The sequence below is a fragment of the Oncorhynchus tshawytscha genome, linkage group LG10 (genome assembly GCF_018296145.1).
Source record: "Oncorhynchus tshawytscha isolate Ot180627B linkage group LG10, Otsh_v2.0, whole genome shotgun sequence".
NCBI classification, from domain to species: Eukaryota; Metazoa; Chordata; class Actinopteri; order Salmoniformes; family Salmonidae; genus Oncorhynchus; species Oncorhynchus tshawytscha.
The window spans coordinates 22,875,497-22,893,763 of NC_056438.1; the positions used below are offsets into that span (position 1 = coordinate 22,875,497).

At 43.8% G+C, this 18,267-nt stretch overlaps 1 protein-coding gene across 4 annotated transcripts in view; it reads right to left on the bottom strand.

The window, feature by feature from the left end:
• Positions 1-18,267, bottom strand: part of LOC112259967 (adhesion G protein-coupled receptor L3) — a 342,605-nt gene that overhangs the window by 33,500 nt on the left and 290,838 nt on the right. For all 4 annotated transcript variants that reach the window (XM_042328358.1, XM_042328359.1, XM_024434684.2 and 1 more), the window contains 3 exons: positions 16,838-17,043; positions 14,016-14,192; positions 2,932-3,141 (listed from right to left, as the gene is read on the bottom strand). In XM_042328358.1, the coding sequence (XP_042184292.1) occupies positions 2,932-3,141; positions 14,016-14,192; positions 16,838-17,043 (593 nt within the window). The remainder of the gene's footprint in view (positions 1-2,931; positions 3,142-14,015; positions 14,193-16,837; positions 17,044-18,267) is intronic.

Here is an 18,267-nt window from a genome sequence, read left to right on the forward strand (position 1 = left end):
GAATGCGGTTTTAGCCAAAAAAGCATTCAAGATTAGACCCAACTGTTGTATAAATTCCAAAAACAAGTTGAGGAACATGATGTACTGTGCTACTCATAACCATGGTTACATACAGCTTCAAAACAGAATCATTTCAAATATATAGCCTAGGCTATGCTCTCATGTTCACTTGAGGTGTCTAAATGAGAACAGACTAAGAACGGCCATTATATTTGTTCGAGAGGAAACACACTCAACCGTTAGCAACGTTCACTTATTCCAATTAAGATAGCAGACAGAATTTATATCCATTGTACAACATGTCTTGTTCTTCATCTTTTCGCCCTTCAAAAAACCCAGATGCCCTAGTAAGTGTACACTAAAACCTTGATGTTCCAGTGGACTGCTGAATTGCCTTTTCGAGTGTAACTGGTCGTCAAGAGATGAGAGCTGTAGTGAAGCTCACACTGAATGCTTAAGTACCAGACTTATTTTTTTAACAAGATCCAGGCATAAAGTACTGCGTAAAGTCAGGACAGCGAAATAAAAACAATTTAACTGATCAGATTATACTGTAATAGGAAGATGTGAGCATAACGATTCAATAGGGTTAAGGTTCAAGTCTGATGGATTTTCTCATTTACTAAATTCTTGGCTTAGCCCATGTTTGTTGAGTACTAACCTTTTTAGTGTTTGACCAGGATTTTTGTGTGAACTGAATAACTTTGAAGCAAAAGTTTCACTATAAGGAATGGAACCTGGTTAAAGGTCCAGTGTAGTCAGAAATATGATTTTCCAGTGTTTTATATATTACCACACTATGAGGTTGAAATAAGTGTGAGAATTATGATAATGCCCTTTCAGTTTTGGCCTGCCGGGCAACATCACTATGCGGAAAATGAGCTAATAGACCAATAAGAAAACATTCCAAATCCTCTCTGCCAATAACAGTGAGTTTCAGTTTCCCCCTCCAAGACAGTTCTAGCAACATTCTTGCTTGAGAAATTGCTCTTTGCTAATAAGCTACACTACATGACCAAATGTATGCAGACACATGCTTGTCAAATGTCTCATTCCAAAATGAAGGGCATTAATATGGAGTTGGTCCCCCCTTTGAAAGCCTTCCACTCTTCTGGGAAGGCTTTCCATTAGATGTTGAGACATTGCTGCAGGGGCTTGCTTCCATTCTGTCACCAGAGCATTAGTGAGGTCGGGCACTGATGTTGGGCGATTAGGCGTTCCAATTAATCCCAAAGGTGTTCGATGGGGTTGAGGTCAGGGTTTTGCGCAGGCCAGTCAATTTCTTCCACACAGATCTCGACAAACCATTTCCTTTCTATATGGACCTTGCTTTGTGCTTTGTGCACAGGGGCATTGTCATGCTGAGGAAAGGGCCTTCCTCAAACTGTTGCCACAAAGTTGGAAGCACATAATTGTCTAGAATGTCATTGTATGCTGTAGCATTAAGATTTCCCTTCACTGGAACTAAGGGGCCTAGCCTGAAACATGAAAAACAGCCCCAGACCATTATTCCTCATCCACCAAACTTTACAGCTGGCACTATGCATTGGGGCAGGCATCTGCCAAACTCAGATTCATCCGTCGGACTGCCAGATGGTGAAGTGTGCTTCATCAGTCCAGAGAAAGCGTTTCCACTGCTCCAGAGTCCAATGGCGGTGAGCTTTACACCTCTCCAGCCGACGCTTGGCATTGCGCATGGTGATCTTAGGCTTGCGTACGGCTGCTCGGCCACAGAAACCCATTTCATGAAGCTCCCGACAAACAGTTCTTGTGTTGACGTTGCTTCCAGAGGCAGTTTGGACCTCGATAGTGAGTGTTGCACACGAGGACAGACAATTTTTATGCATTGTGTGCTTCAGCACTCAGCGGTCCCATTCTGTGAGCTTGTGTGGCCTACCACTTCGCGGCTGTGACGTTGTTGCTCCTAGATGTTTCCACTTCACAATAACAGCACATACAACAGTTGACCAGGGGAGCTCTAGCAGGGCAGAAATGTGACAGACTGACTTGTTGAAAAGGTGGCATCCTATGACTGTGCCACATTGAAAGTCACTGAGCTCTTCGGTAAGGCCATTCTACTGCCAATGTTTGTCTATGGAGATCAGATGGCTGTGTGCTCAATTGTATACACCTGTCAACAACTGGTGTGGATGAAATATCCGAACCAACTCATATGATGGGGTGTCCACATACTTTTGTAAACATAGTGTATTTTTTGTCTGTTTTCAACCATTTTAATTGAAACAAATCACAGTAAGGTAAGTACATGTTACCCAGAAAGGATTTGATTATGTGATCAAAACAGCTGCATTGGACCTGTATCTACTGTATCTAGCTGTTACCTGTGGAACCACTCGATCAAATCCTTAGTTACTGCAGGTGGGCCTTGGTGATAATGATGGTATGATAACCTGGTGAGCGTATATACAGAGAACAGAGCCATGTCTGATTCAGACCGGATGAACCAGGTGTGTAGCCTCTCAAGCTGATCAGTAACACTAATGGATCTAATAAGTTCCAGGTTGAAATGAAAACACATGGGCACTGGCCCAAAAAGGACTAGATCTGACACCCTGGATGCATTTCAATAGTTTAATTTGGCTCCCTCTCCTCCTTTCCTTTATCAGAGAACTGATTTGGGAGACAGGTGATAGATAAAACATCAGATTTAAATCCCAAACAGACTTCTGACTCGTTGCTTTCACTTTTCAGATTAGTGCAGAAAAGGAAGACCAGACAAGGATTGGGAGCAACTTTAGACTATTGAGATGAAGTCCCCCAGATTTGCTCAAAAGTAGAAATCTCCCCAACATTTCAGAGAGACAAAGAGACACAACCCTAGGCGCTCCACTAACATCCTGCTGTCATTGAAAACCATTGAGTGGGCTGTGTCTTTTGCACATCAATCGTCCGGCTTGGGAATGTTCTTACCGGTTGGTCAGCTCGGTTGATCCCCACCAGGAAGAGGGACTCTGCTATGAAGAGGCTGATGCAGAGGTTCTTGTGGATGGTGTTGCGGTCGCTCTGGAGGCCCCGGAAGAAGCAAAAGGTGAACAGGCTGATGAGCAGGCAGACCAGAGAGAGCAGGATGCCAACCCATGTGATGACGTCCAACAGCATGTCATGGACTGGGTCTGTATTCTGGGAAAGGGTACAAATAAGGAAATGCATTACATGAGATTACTGGATAGGAGTAGAAGACGCTCCACCAACATGAGACGAGGCGCAAGCAAAAAACAGAATGAACATTAGGAAGGAATAGGCGCAACTGTCGCTCACAACCAAAAACCCCAGATGAGGTTAACATAATTTAATATATTCTGCCCGTCAACACCTACTCATTCAAGGGTTTTCTTCTTATTATTTATTTTTTCTACGTTGTAGAATAATAGTGAAGACATCAAAACTAGGAAATAACACATATGGGATCATATAGTAACCAAAAAAAGTGACATACAAATCAACATCTATTTTATATTTGAGTTTCTTCAAATAGCAAACCTTTCCCTTGACAGCTTTGCACACTCTTGGCATACTCTCAACCAGCTTGAAGTAGTCACCTGGAGTGCATTTCAATTAACAGGTGTGCCTTCTTAAAAGTTCATTTCTTCCTTTTTTAATGTGTTTCAGCCAATAGGTTGGCTGAAACAAGGTAGGGGTGGTGTACAGAAGATTGCCCTATTTGCTAAAATACCAAGTCCATATTATGGCAAGAATAGCTCAAATACGCAAAGAGAAACAACAGTCCATCATTACTTTAAGACATGAAGATTAGTCAACACGGAAAATTCCAAGAACTTAGAACGTTTCTTCAAGTGCAGTCGCAAAAACCATCAAGCACAATGATGAAACTGGCTCTCATGAGGACTGCCCCAGGAAAGGAAGACCCAGAGTTACCTCAGATGCAGAGGATAAGTTCATTAGAGTTACCAGCCTCAGAAAAACCAGCCAACAAGTGCTCAGCATATGTGAGAACTCCTTCAAGACTGTTGGATAAGCATTCCAGGTGAAGCTGGTTGAGAGAATGCCAAGTGTGCAAAGCTGTCAAGGCAAAGGGTGGCTATTTGAAGAATCTCAAATTTAAAATATATTTTGATTTGTTTAACTGCAGATGTGGCCAGGGCAATAAATTGAAACGTCCATACTGTGAATTGCCTGAGACTACGCTACAGGGAGACAGAACGGACAGCTGATCGTCCTCGCAGTGGCAGACCACGTGCAACAACACCTGCACGGGATCGGTACATCCGAACATCACACCTGCGGGACAGGTACAGGATGGCAACAACAACTGAGTTACACCAGGAATGCACAATCCCTCCATCAGTGCTCAGACTGTCCACAATAGGCTGAGAGAGGCTGGACTGAGGGCTTGTAGGCCTGTTGTAAAGGCAGGTCCTCACCAGACATCACCGGCAACATCGTCGCCTATGGGCACAAACCCACCATCGCTGGACCAGAAAGGACTCTTCACTGATGAGTCTCGGTTTTGTCTCACCAGGGGTGAAGGTCAGATTCGCGTTTATCGTCAAAGGAATAAGCATTACACCGAGGCATGTACTCTGGAGCGGGATCCATTTGGAGGTGGAGGGTCCGTCATGGTCTGGGGCGGTGTGTCACAGCATCATCGGACTGAGCTTGTTGTCATTGCAGGCAATCTCAATGCTGTGCGTTACAGGGAATACATCCTCCTCCCTCCTGCAGGCTCATCCTGACATGACCCTCCAGCATGACAATGCCACCAGCCATACTGCTCATTCTGTGCGTGATTTCCTGCAAGACAGGAATGTCAGTGTTCTGCCATGGCCAGTGAAGAGCCCGGATCTCAATCCCATTGAGCATGTCTGGGATCTGTTGGATCGGCGGGTGAGAGTGCCATTCCCCCCCAGAAATGTCTGGGCACTTGCAGGTGCCTTGGTGGAATAGGGTAACACCTCATAGTCAGAACTGGCAAATCTGGTGCAGTCCATGAGGAGAAGATGCACTGCAGTACTTAATGCAGCTGGTGACCACACCAGATACTGACTGTTACTTTTGATTTTGACCCCTCCCGCCTTTGTCCAGGGACACATTATTACATTTCTGTTAGTCATATGTCTGTGGAACTTGTTCAGTTCATGTCTCAGTTGTTGAATCTTGTTATGTTCATACAAATATTTACACACATTAATTTTGCTGAAAATAAATGCAGTTGACAGTGAGAGGACGTTTTTTTGTTGTTGCTTAGTTTACATGATTCCATGTGTGTTATATGTCTTCACTATTATTCTACAATGTAGAAAATAGTACAAATAAATAAAAACCCTTGAATGGTGTTCTAAAACTTTTGACCGGTAGTGTAATTATTGAGGGTATCTGTGTTGTAACATTATAACTACACTACATTGTGTATTGAATCAATCAAATAAATAACTGGCCAAAATGACTGTCGCAGTGTTGACAATCTGATTAAAATCTGAGAATAAAGGTATTTTCTTGTTACTGATAACTAAAATGACACTCAAATGTATATCCACTAATAAACTCAAAACAAGATGGTCACCATCGACCTCTCCACACAATGACCTAGCTGTCACAGATAGGACCACATGTGGTAAGGTGGAAATGGCATGAAAATGTGTCACCAGTGTGTTCTGGCTAGTTAACAAATTGAGCTACGGAAATGGCCACAGGTGGCTGTGAAAGGCACTATGGGTAATCTATTAAAGGCCCAGTGCAGTCAAAAACGAGATTTTACTGTTTTGTGTACAGCATATACACTGAGTATACAAACAATTAAGAACACCTGCTCTTTCCATGACAGACTGACCAGGTGAATCCAGGTGAAAGCTATGATCCCTTATTGATGTCACTTGTTAAATCCACTTCAATCAGTGTAAATGAAGGGGAGGAGACAGGTTAAAGAAGGATTTTTTGCCTTGAGACATGGATTGTGTATGTGTGCCATTCAGAGGGTGAATAGGCAAGACAAAATATTTAAGTCCCTTTGAATGGGGTTTGGTAGTAGGTGCCAGGCACATCGGTTTGTGTCAACAACTGCAATGCTGCTATGTTTTTCACACTCAACAGTTTCTCGTGTGTATCAAGAAGACATCCTGTCCACTTGACACATCTGTGGGAAGCATTGGAGTCAACATGGGCCAGCTTCCCTGTGATATGCTTTCGACACCATGTAAAGCTGTTCTGAGGGCAAAAAAGTGAGGAGAGTGGAGAGTGCAACTCAATAATATAATAACACGTCCCAGAGCAGCAATTGGGGACATTGCCCAGTGTAGGGTGCCGTCTTTCGGATGGGACGTTAAACGGGTGTCCTGAATCTCTGGTTACCAAAGATCCCATGGCACTTTTCGTAAGATTAGGGGTGTTACCCCAGTGTCCCAGCTAAATTCCCTGTCTGACATACCATCATGGCCACCTATTCATCCCCAGCTTCCAATAGGCTCATTCATCCCCCTTCCTCACCCCTGTAACTATTCTCCAGGTTGTTGCTGCAAATGAGAATGTGTTCTCAGTCAACTTACCTGGTAAAATAAGGGCAAAAAAATTGACTGTTTTTATTCCCAACAGCCTTCAGCTGTGATGAACATGACAGCAAATTGTATTTACATGGAGTGATCCTGAGGATGTCAGTTTTGTAGAGCAGATATTCAATCACTCAAAATGTGTGTGTGTGTGTGTGTGTGTGTGTGCAATCTCAAAGGCCTGTGCTTACACAATAGTCCTCAAGGACAATATCAGTGAGTCACAGCTAGAGAATACACTCGTCACTGTTTGTTTTACTGGAAGTACACAGTATTAAAGCTGGGACAAAAAGCCAAAAAATACAGACACAGACATTTCCTTCCTCTTACCGAAGCATTGTGCTTCCGTCTGTAAATTTCGGTGATTTTGCTACTCAACGTTCCCGTAGAATGCTCGAAAACCATTATTTGGTCAACAGCAATAGCCTTTGCATTAGGTTGATTCCTGCTACGGAAGTATCTGTCTGTTCCCGTTTCGCAGTCGGTTGTGGACTCTCACCCAGTGTGCGTACGGAGAAATTCATTGAGAAGCTCAAGCATAGTGTAGGTCAAAATTATATTGTGGGGGAAAAGACAGCATTTCTCACCTCTTAATATCGAGTTAATGTCACCACTTTACAACTGGAGTAGGATGCAGTTAGGGTGATTTTGGCGCAGTCTAGGCCTAGCGCTATAGGACACAAGTCTACATTTACCGATAGATTAATCACTTAGCCTACATGGCTATCGAGCAACACTCTCATATTTGGAGTTAGCAATCTAGCTAAGTGTTTTGAGCTCCCACTTCCTCAGGTGGTGAATAATACAGCCTATTAGGACAATAGGCCTACGCACAAAGATGTCAGCAAATTCTCTGAAGAGCGCCCCCAATAATGGGATAATTCTGGATCCTATTTGGACAGGTTGTACTTCAAAATATTAATCAATCATGCATTTCCTGGATATGTTAGATGAAATAGCTGTTTGTTTAAAACAATTTGTATTTTTATTTGAGGCTACCATCTCAGTTGTCTTACTTGGCACTGGAATAAAAAATGTCTATAGCCCTGCCGGTAATGTTAAGTCACTGTCCATTAAAACATTAAAAACATTTTGTTGTTATCAACAAAATAGTTACATTTATCACAATATGACTCTAGCACCTCCTCAAAACCTAATCTACGAGAAAAGGGTCAGATTATTGCGAGAAAAAAAATTCACACATCACCCAGCTATACACAGCGTACATTTTTTCACACAAATGAGCACTTCCTCTGAATCAAACTTCAACCCGAGTCAGCAGTATTAATCTCCACTGGGGGGCAGGGTAAGAGGCTAAAGCATCCAGCTGGGATTTTCTACAGCCTCCATTGTAGTAGAGGATGCTTTACACAAAGGCTTGTTGAACAGGTGTGCGGAGCATGGGCTAACACTAGCGGAGAGAGATGGGAGAACAGACGCTGATCATTAAGGGGCTGCTCTACAATAACAGTCAACGCGCTACCCTGAGTCTGGGGAGAGGCGCTCTTTACATTTTCTTGCCTGATGAGCCGTTGTGTATACATCAGGGGGACGACATGACTGTGGAGCAGTGTGCCGTAGAGCCGTGTGTGTGTGTGTTTGTGTGTGTGGCTGTCTCTGGTCCTCCGTACTACAAAGGCATCTCATGCGCTGGGTGGTGGCAGATGCAGACTGTTTTGAAAAGGGGGCCTAGGGTGAGTTGAGCTAGCGAGCTGTGCCATGGCTTCAGGCTCTATCCATCACAATCTTTACATTGATGGGGGGGGGGGTGCTGAATAAAAACGAGGTGGAGGCGTAGGGTGCATCCACACGTGTGTGATCGATCTAATGCAGTGACATCTCTTTGTTCTGGGAGGGTGGATGATCGCTAAGGTGCCAACGGCCACAACTTTATCACTACGATGAAGGCCATTTTCTGGGGGCTCGTCCGGGCATCCGCAGCGGGAATGGGAACGAGGGTCCCAAAAGCAGTGGACCGTAATTCGCTCCAAAATTCAGTCTGTCATGAGAGGCCAAGGAGTCATACCACAGGACATGTTACTTACTGGGGCGGTACGAGCCTTGCGCAGATTCGATTTGTCTTCCCTCCACCCTTTAAACACACATATATTTCATTCTGGTTGGATGCCTTTGGGAGATTGGGTTTGCCCCTGATCTTTTACCACAAGGTACAGAATAGGACCTCAGGTTGATGGGAAGTCAAACGCAGAGGTGTATCCATGTCAACTGCATTCCCTGTCCCCCTATGCCCTGACCACTCCAATCAAGTCAATCCAATCAGATATCACACGATACCAAATGAATCACCATTGCACCCTTCATCCTAGCAGGGTGCCTTTACTGTGCTCTGGTCATGCTCAGATCCACTGGGCCAATGGGAGAGAGAGGAGATGAGCTTCATTCCTTGATATACCTCAAAGAACCACTTGCAGCATGAAGCCAATCCAATTAAATTGAATAAATCTGCCTGGACGACACCCAGGGAGAGAAAGAGAAGGAGAGAGAGCTGGAGAGACCTTTGAGTCATCAAATACGTCAGGGCAGGGCACATGTTGTGGTAAGGGTAGCAGAGGTCCTACCGAGGGGTGTCGAGCGTTGAATTCACGTACGGGCAAGCATTTACGATCTTAAAGAGCCAGGAGGAGGGAGTTTACATTCAGTGCATGTGCCTAATAGAGCCGTACAATATTCACAGTGACGATATCCGTGATATACCGTACTGCCAGTGGTGGAGCCTTCTAAAGCGGAATGCGTCCAGATAACAGTCGGAACGTAGATCTTTCCGACGTCATCTTTACTTTTAGTTAATAAACGTACAATAAAAGCACATGGATGACTTGGCCACGTCATGATATAGATGGATGGAAAGCTACATATGTGGATGGATGGATAGATGGAAGAAATAAGTTATAATTAAGCAATAAGGCCCGAGGAGGAGGGGTATATGGCCAATATACCACAGCTAAGGGATGTTCTTAGCTTAGCTGTGGTATATTGGCCGTATATCACAAACCCCTGAGGTGCCTTATTGCTTTTCTAAACTGGTTACCAACGTAATTAGAACAGTAAAAAGGAATGTTTTGTCATACCTGTGGTATAAGGTCTGATATACAATGGCTTTCAGCCAAATCAGCATTCAGGACTCGAACCACCCAGTTTAGAATAAGTTATAAGTTAATATAGTGGGAACTGTGCACACTATAACTGTGCCCTCTATACATTTCAAAGCCTGAACGTATCAGGCTGAACGTATCATGATTTCAGATAAAGACACCCCACCAGGACATGGATGTATGAGGCCATTGATTTATACACTGGTGGACCCTAGGGAATGGTGCCACTTACAGGTGGCTCAATATTACCCCCAGCCAATCGCGGCATACACACTCAGCACCTAAGTAATGGCTTGTAGGTGGAGGGACAACAGGTCTATCTTTCTAAGTCTCGGCTGGGTCTTCAGATGCTATTTAAACAGTGCCCCCACAACCCTGGGGCTGTCTTGGAAATGGAAGCTTAAATTCAAAGGAGGGTGGTTCGATAAAGAGTAGACTGTTGCTGCCTTGGGTAGCTGGCTGGGTGGGTGTTTGGTGTAATTTTGGGCCATGATATTTAAGGTATTTAAGAAGAACGTCTAAAGCAGGTCTTTCCAAATGTTGGTCCTTTAGTAACACTGGTGTACTTTGTTTTTTTTAAACTCCTATCCCTTTGTTTTGTTTGATGAATCTTTTCTATGGCAACTGGAATGCACATGACATCACCGTGTAGAAAACAAAAAGGCCTTTGAATCGAAAATATTTCATGTAGGTAACATCAAAATAGATGACACCATGTCTCTGTTGTATCAGACAACCGCATATTAAAAAATATCAAGTTGGATATTGATAGGAATGACAACCTGCTAGGACAGGTTGAAGCAATTCTCAAAAGCCATTGGAACCTTCCATTGAAATCACAACCAAATCTTCTCTGAGTAACTTCCAGCTGGAAGTATTATTGTAAATTTTTAACATACTATTTCTATGCTTGATGAGAGAGCAGTTGGGAGTTGTATGAAGAGGAGACAGCGTCACGCTGTACTTTGACAGAGCACTTAAGCAATCACTCTCATCCTCACGCGAAACTCCCTCGCAATCACTTCCCTTCCAGGAGACACAAAAGCGACATAATCTCTGACTGACACACGGCTGGTCACAGCCCATTTGGTTTATTTTGGTGTACGAGGCCGACTGATGTACTTCAGTGCGGCGGCAGGAACAGCTGACAAATGGGATGGCTTTCGCCATCAAGCTAGATCATGTTGGTGCACAAAAGTCCACGATCCCTTTCTTACTGTTTGGATGGTAGCTACCTCATCCCCTGTCGTTGACAGACATGATGTTTGTTTACTGGATTTGATAGTGAGTCACACTGTCAACTCCCCTCAGGACTGTTGACTTTTTTTGAAAGAGGACAATGCTTCAGCCAGTATAAATAAAAGTACAAATTAAACGTGCTTGACAAAATGTACAAAGCACAGATTACTTTATCATCACAACCCTTCAATAAGTGCTAGTCCACAGAGTATCAACGAGTCAAACCACGTGCCAAGGACCTTGGAACGATGAACTACACGTGTTTGAGAAAGAAGAAAAAAAAGCTATGTGGAACTTTGTTTACTGACATTTCCCGGTATACTGCAGTATTCTGGAACCCCATAGGGCTGGGTCCCATTACCCTTTTGAATACCAAAGATGCATATTTGTTCTTCTTCTTTGGCAGAGATCAAAAGGTACGCAGTAAGTTCAGAAAGGTGATAATTGACCACAAAGATGACCATTGACTAGAAACATAATTCCTCAGAGAGCCAAAGCTTATGGATTCTGAATCCATACATTTACAGTACTGAGCGAACATGATCCTGAGACGGTGGGGTCAGTTATTGTTGAAAGGCATCTCATTAGCTGTTCCATGTTGTATTAATGGCTTCAAACAGCATAGAGAAAAATCACTAAGTTCATGCTTCTGATATGGGTTATTTACTCTTGGTCAGCTTCAGAATGTCCAACAGGTTGAGTTCTGATTGAAAACCGGTCTGTTTGGAAACCACTGCATAGTGTGTATTAACTCCGGAGTACTATATGCCATTTACTATACATCACAGGCGGCTGGTGGCACCTTAATTGGGAAGGACAGGCTCATAGAAATGGCTGGAATGGACGGAATATATTGACACATCAAACACATGGTTTCCTTGTGTTTGATACCACTCCATTCCGTCCTGTAAATACTTCATGAACACTACTACTGCCTCAGCACCACCACAACAACATAGTCCAAGATAAAGACATATTACAAATGATTACCAATGTGTGCATAAGATAACACTCCAATGCTTTCAGCAATGCGCATCAACGTATCAAACAGTGCATTATCGTAAAAGCACTTCGAATTTCTTATTGTTATTTTCTGCTGGAACACCCAGTCTATCTGGCTAAATTACAGCAACATGAAAGATGACGGTGATAGTGGGCCTCTTCCTTCTCAAAGTGAGGATGGCAATTGCAGCGTGACTATCTCTTCTGGCGATGGTGCTAAACAAGACTACAGGATTGTTTTGTTACCATGGAGACAAAATACGGACATCCCAATTGATGGAATTTTTGTTGTTAACTGACATTTAACGGTTTTCTTCCCCCATTCACTTGGCGCTTCCGGATTGGAATGCCTTGGCAGTTTGTCAAAAGATGCCTGCATTTCCTTGAAATGTCTTCCGATGACACTGCCTTTCTGACCGAGCAGAAACATAGAGTAGATAAATGCAGACATTTTAGAATTGGGATGTAAGAACCATCTACTTTCCCCCTGAATGCAACACCAGCATCCAGTGGTTTCCACACAGTGAATCACATGACAAAGCGCTTCCTTCACTCCTATTCTTCACAGCTTCCCTCTGTATTCATGGCCCCGGCTAGAGACCGAGGCTAGAGCACACTAGCTCTCCCAAGCCAAGTGGCTGAGTGACAAACAGTGACTCCTGCTCACTAGGGGTAAACCTCTGGCTGGTTGGCTGGGAGTGGGGGCAGACTGTCGCTAAGGGAGGTCCAAGGGCCTGTGGTTATATGGCCTTTGGCCAACTGGGACAGGCATTATAGAGTCCTCTTTCCTCACTGACTAAAGCTAGCCTTGGGGGTCTTGGGGCCTTCAGCGGCGTGGCCCTCAAACTTGCAGTGACAGAAGTTATCTTTCTCTTTTCTGGCCAACAATCCCTTCCATCTCTCTCTCCCTTGAGAATCGCCGGTAACAGTGCTACTTTCACACCGCCGCACAGCGCAAACTACAGGCCAATCTTTCATGTGACAATCCTACACATCTCACATTATATATCCTCTCACTCTCTCTCCCGCCGCCGTTCCCTCTCTCCCTACCCACCTCTTTTCTTCTGTCAAACAGTCCCACACATATTTTATTATATTTTGACTCTCTAGCGCTCTCTCTTTCAACCACAGAGCAATGACAGAACTTACAGATATTATCTCCCATGTAAGAGAGCAGTAAGACGCAATAAGTAAATTAACGCTTTCAAAATAAATGCATCCTTTCGCTAAATCTCTCTTTCATAAGAGTCTTTGTTCCCCCCCGGAAACTGCAAGGGTTGAGGTTCGGGAATGAGAAGACATTTGAAAATTAGGAACAGCTGAAATATGCCATGACCCCTGGGTGGCCTCTCACGGTAATGAGCTGGTAATGAATTAAAATCTTCCCATAATGTCCAAATTCTTCCTTTAGTATCATGCTTTTCATATTTAGCCCTATCCTCATAGGCCAATTCCCAGAGTGTAACGGGTTCAAAAGGAGCGGCAGGTAGCCTAGTGGTTAGAGCGTTGGGCCAGTAACCCCCCAGCTGACAAGGAAAGAAATCTGAGGTTCTGCCCCTGAACAAGGCAGTTAACCCACTGTTCCTAGGCCGTCATTGAAAATAAGAATTTGTTCTTAACTGACTTACCTAGTTAAAAAAACATTATTATTTTTTTAAAGATGTGGATTCTCCTTCAATCCATCAACCTGCGAATATCGGGATGTTTGAACATCTAACCATGCATTCAGGTATAGAAAATTATTTTAAGCTAAGTAGGTACGCAGACTACTCAATGAAAGCCTCAAAGATCTCTTGAAACCTCAAATGCATTTTCCTCCTGCAAGGGCCACACTCTCCAACTACTTCACACAAGGCCAAATAGGGAATGGTCCCCACATCGAATACACACTCAACACTAAGGCTGCTTTTGGCGCAAAAAAAAGCTCTTAGATTTGGATCTTAACTCAGCGCCACTCAATAGTGGCTCTTTCCTTTCTTGTAGAATGTGCTGCTGTGAAGGTCACAAAATAGAGCTATCCATCTGTAAGGCCACGCTATAAGGTATGGTTTCATGGGATTTGTATTGCTTGTACTGGATCTGGGCTGAAACAAAAAATGGCTGAGCATGGATTGGGATGAGATGGTGGAAAAGGCCTTACCTTGACCTCCACATGAGCCATAAGGACGGCAAAGTTGGTCAGGTGGGTACAAGAGCACGTGGTGTGAGTCCGGTTGGTGCCTAGCAACCGGCAATCCTGCGTCGACCAGTACCCCGTCATGGTCCTCTTGGAATAACTCCAGAAAGAACAGTTGGGGTTAAAGCTTTCCTTGGATTGCTGTGGGGGACAAACCACATAACAATTAGCATACGGGCCCCAGCAGCACAATGACGCTAGTGGGAGGAAAAACACAAACACATTGATTGAAGGTTGAGTGATCCATTCTAAAAAGCCAACACTCTGGCTGGGTTAAACAGAAACACATGGAGCTCATTTCAGGTGAGCCTCCCATAACCTTGACGTGCCACAACAGCATAACTCTACAGTGCTCCATTTCAAGACTAAATATCTCAGAAATAGCTCCTTGATTCCCTTTTCCGGTGGCGGTGCAGGTTTCCCCCCACTGCGGCGGTTGGTTTTAGTTTAATGGCGGCGGTGAGCGCCGATGGAGCAGCCTTTCATTGTGTTTTTCGACCTTTCGCTTTAACCTTCACTGTGCGACAATAGACTGTCCCGCTGTTTAATGGCCGCCACCGCCGCTCTCTGTCAGGCGGCAGCCTTAACGACTAGCTTCTCCCGCTATCTCCCTGGCCCGTTTTAAAACAGTCACTTTCGAGCTTAATGCAGATAAAGGGGTGAGAGGAGAAATGTGTCAATGCATACAAATGCCCTATATGAATGCCCTATATGAATGCTGGAAATAGGTCTGGTTTTAAGTTGAACTCATGTGGAAATCTGCCGTCTCTTGCAGCTAGATGTTGCCTGACCACTTCAAATTTCACCTTAATGCTGTGTGCGTTTGAGGGGATGGTCCATAGCAGACGTGTGTAACCCCAATCCTCAATATGCTTCTCACAATGTTGCTAAAGCTGTGACTGTGGAACATAGTCTGTGTCTCAAATGGCACCATATTCCCTATGTTGTGCACTATACTGTATAGGGAACAGGATACCCTTTGAGAAGCATCCATAATCAGCAGATCCTCTCCAGACATACATTTCCCGTCTGATTGAGTTCTCCTCCACACAGCCAACCAATGGCTAGTTGGATATAGTGCAGCATGGACTGGAAAAACCAGACGAGGTGACCTTCTGTCCCATTAACCACTTTAATTAGTCCATTAAGTGCGGAGGCAAGAAAGCGAAACAATAACTAGAGGACAGCCACAGTCCTCTGGGACAAGTGATCCAGAACCTCTGATCTAAGGGCTATTAATTGTATAGTGATGGAACTAAATACTAGAGCGAAGAGTAGTATAGCCTGGTCCCAGATCTGTTGGTGCTGTATAGCCAAATACTATGGGGGTGTTTGGTATGACAATGACCACAGTAATCGGCAAAACGGCACAAATAGATTTGGGACCAGGCCATACTTAACATACGAGTCGGCAAGACAGCACAAATAGATCTGGGACCGGGCTATGAGAAGTACTCCTAAATATCATTTTTTATTAATTATTTTATTTAACCTTTATTTAACTAGGCAAGTCAGTTTAAGAACAAATTCTTATTTAACTTTTAACCTTTATTTAACTAGGCAAGCTGGCCTCCCCCGGCCAAACCCGGACGACGCTGAGCCAACTGAGCGCCACCCTATGGGGCTCCCAATCGCAGCCGGATGTGATGCTGCCTGGATTCGAACCAGGTACGGCAGTGTCGCCTCTTGCACTGAGAAGCACTGCGCCACTCTAGTCTGTGCATACCTGCAGTATAAAGAACCATCCTCATATATTTGGTCCATCTTTTTTAGAAGACTTAGAATACTCTTTTATAAGACTGAGAAGACTCTTTTATAAGACTGAGAAGACTCTTTTATAAGACTGAGAAGACTCTTTACAAAAGTCTACTGTTTAGAAGACACAGCACAGAGCAGTTCAGAAGACCACATGTTCTGTCACAAGTGCAAGTCTAGGGAACCACATACACTTATATAAGAGCACTGTTTTATTGAGGTTAGACCAGTGGGCCGAGAAAAAGGTAGGAACGCGGCAGTGGCCTACATTATCCTCAGACAGTTCTAGCAATGTGTCTTCTGACAAAACTAGGAATTAAGCGAAAGGCGGGTGGTCCCTGGTAATAACTGCATTGACCCCGAGTGTGACATTTTCCAGTTTCATTTTGAAAAAAACATAAGCTCTCTCTCTCTTATATTTTATTTTAGTGTTCCTCTCCCTCTCTTTACCACTATCGTTCGCTCTCTGATCTTTATTTTTTTTCCTCAAACTCCTTCTCCTCACAAACTGTCCCTCCCACACACTGCACACACACAGTCATCTGCAAGTTACTCTCAAGGTCTTTCAACCTGCCTAATAATGGCTCTGGGCGCTGTTGGGAGTCGTGCGAGGGGGAAGATAATGCAGTCGGGGAGGAAGTTAATGCTTCGGCAATGACTAACCAGCCTCCAGGGACGACCAATAGAACGCTAGAACGCTGCTATCACCCTAGCCTTCCAGGTTAGACAGTTCTGTTCTTAAACTAATAGGGAGAAAACGAATGAAAACAAAGTTGTGCATCATCAATATGTTATGATAGATTACTCTTTGTTCTTCATGCTTTCTTCTTGTCAAAGAAATTGAGGTAAAAATTGAAGGGGAAACTTCCTGCATTACTTTACAAGTCGAAAATGGATGTACAATTCCCAAACTGCTCCTTTTAGAAGAAAAAGGTGTGTCCACCAAGGTGGAATTAGTAATAGTGAATTCAATGATAATCCCAAAGTGTGTGTGTTTTGTGTGCACACGTCCGTGTGTGTGTGTGTCGTACCTGCAGGTGTTTCAAGGTGAATATGACCGGTTCGGACAGGTAGACTTTGTTGCTTTCTTTGTTGATGGCTGCTGTGATGACGGGAGAATTGACAATGACAGAGTAGTTGGTGGCCATGGCTTCCCTGCCCAGTTTCATGCTGGCATTCTCTGTAGACAGGTAGGCTCCGATGTGCTTATACAGGACGAAGGCCATCCGGATCTCTCCTAGGAAATAAAATATGACATCATGGCCTGAAAATCCTCTCCTAATCTCCTCCCCTTTGTTTGCAGTGACAGGTGAAAACAAAAATGGCGGAAGATCATCATTAGGCTGGCTTTCACCTGTTCAGTTCTTTCAGATCAGAGCGATTAAGGCGAGGAAGATCTTTAAGGCAATTGAGACAGCCCCTGCCACCACTGACATAGCATGAATGTGTGTTATTGAAATGTATTGATCATATTTTACCATAGAATAGAATGCTATTGTATACCGTATGTGACTGAAAAGGGGTTAAAGGTTTATGTTGAGGTTTGAGGTTTAAGTAGCAGGGAAAGTAGTGCCAGAAAACAAAAATAAATCCAAAGGTGAAAAATTGTCAAAATGTTTTGTATTTTTTGTGAAAAAAGGGATAGTTTGTAAACCTAGCCTAGACATTGCTAAGGTTTATATGCCTATGAGAAACCCAGTCAACCTTTGGAACCGTTTTGGAAGTGCCTTGCTCAAGGGCGAAACGGCATTGGATGCACTACAGTTTAACTGACAGGTGTCAAATGTTGCGGTTCAACAGAATCAATATGTTTTGAGGTACGGTAACTCATTCCTTTTAGATGTTTGATTCCACAGGATTAGGGAGAGTTGAAACTATTTAGGCCAACTAATATGGAAAATTGTTTAAATGCCTCCGAGCATGTTATCAACGACAATAAAGGTGTCGAGGCTGAAAGAAATACCTCAGTAAGGTACGAGAGGTCATTTTAATTCAACTTCAACGAAATGTCATTATTGCCTACACTGACAAAGGGAACGGTTACTCTTCATTATTTCCTTCCCCACTCCCTTTATCTCCCTCCTGGCGTCTTTCTTTAGGCTTCCGATATGAAAGCACACTCCCCTCCCGCCTCGACTTGGATCACTTACTCCAGATGAAAGGAAAACAATTTGTGTGCGTGCGCTACCTCTCGATGAACGGGGAAAAGAAACACAGCTCCACATATAATGAAGCACTGCTGGACATACGCTTATTCGTCGAGTGGAGAGTGGTGAGCACGCGGAAAGAGATTAGTTCGTTTGCATGAACAAGTAATAAAGTCCAAAAATTGTCAGCGCCGCTCCCATAGATAGCCCCGTATTGTGTATAATAGCCTCATTACAGCTTAGAAGCAGCTCTTGAACACAACTAATTCCGCAACCGGGGACCCTCCTTTGCCCATTTGAAGTCAGTAAAAAGG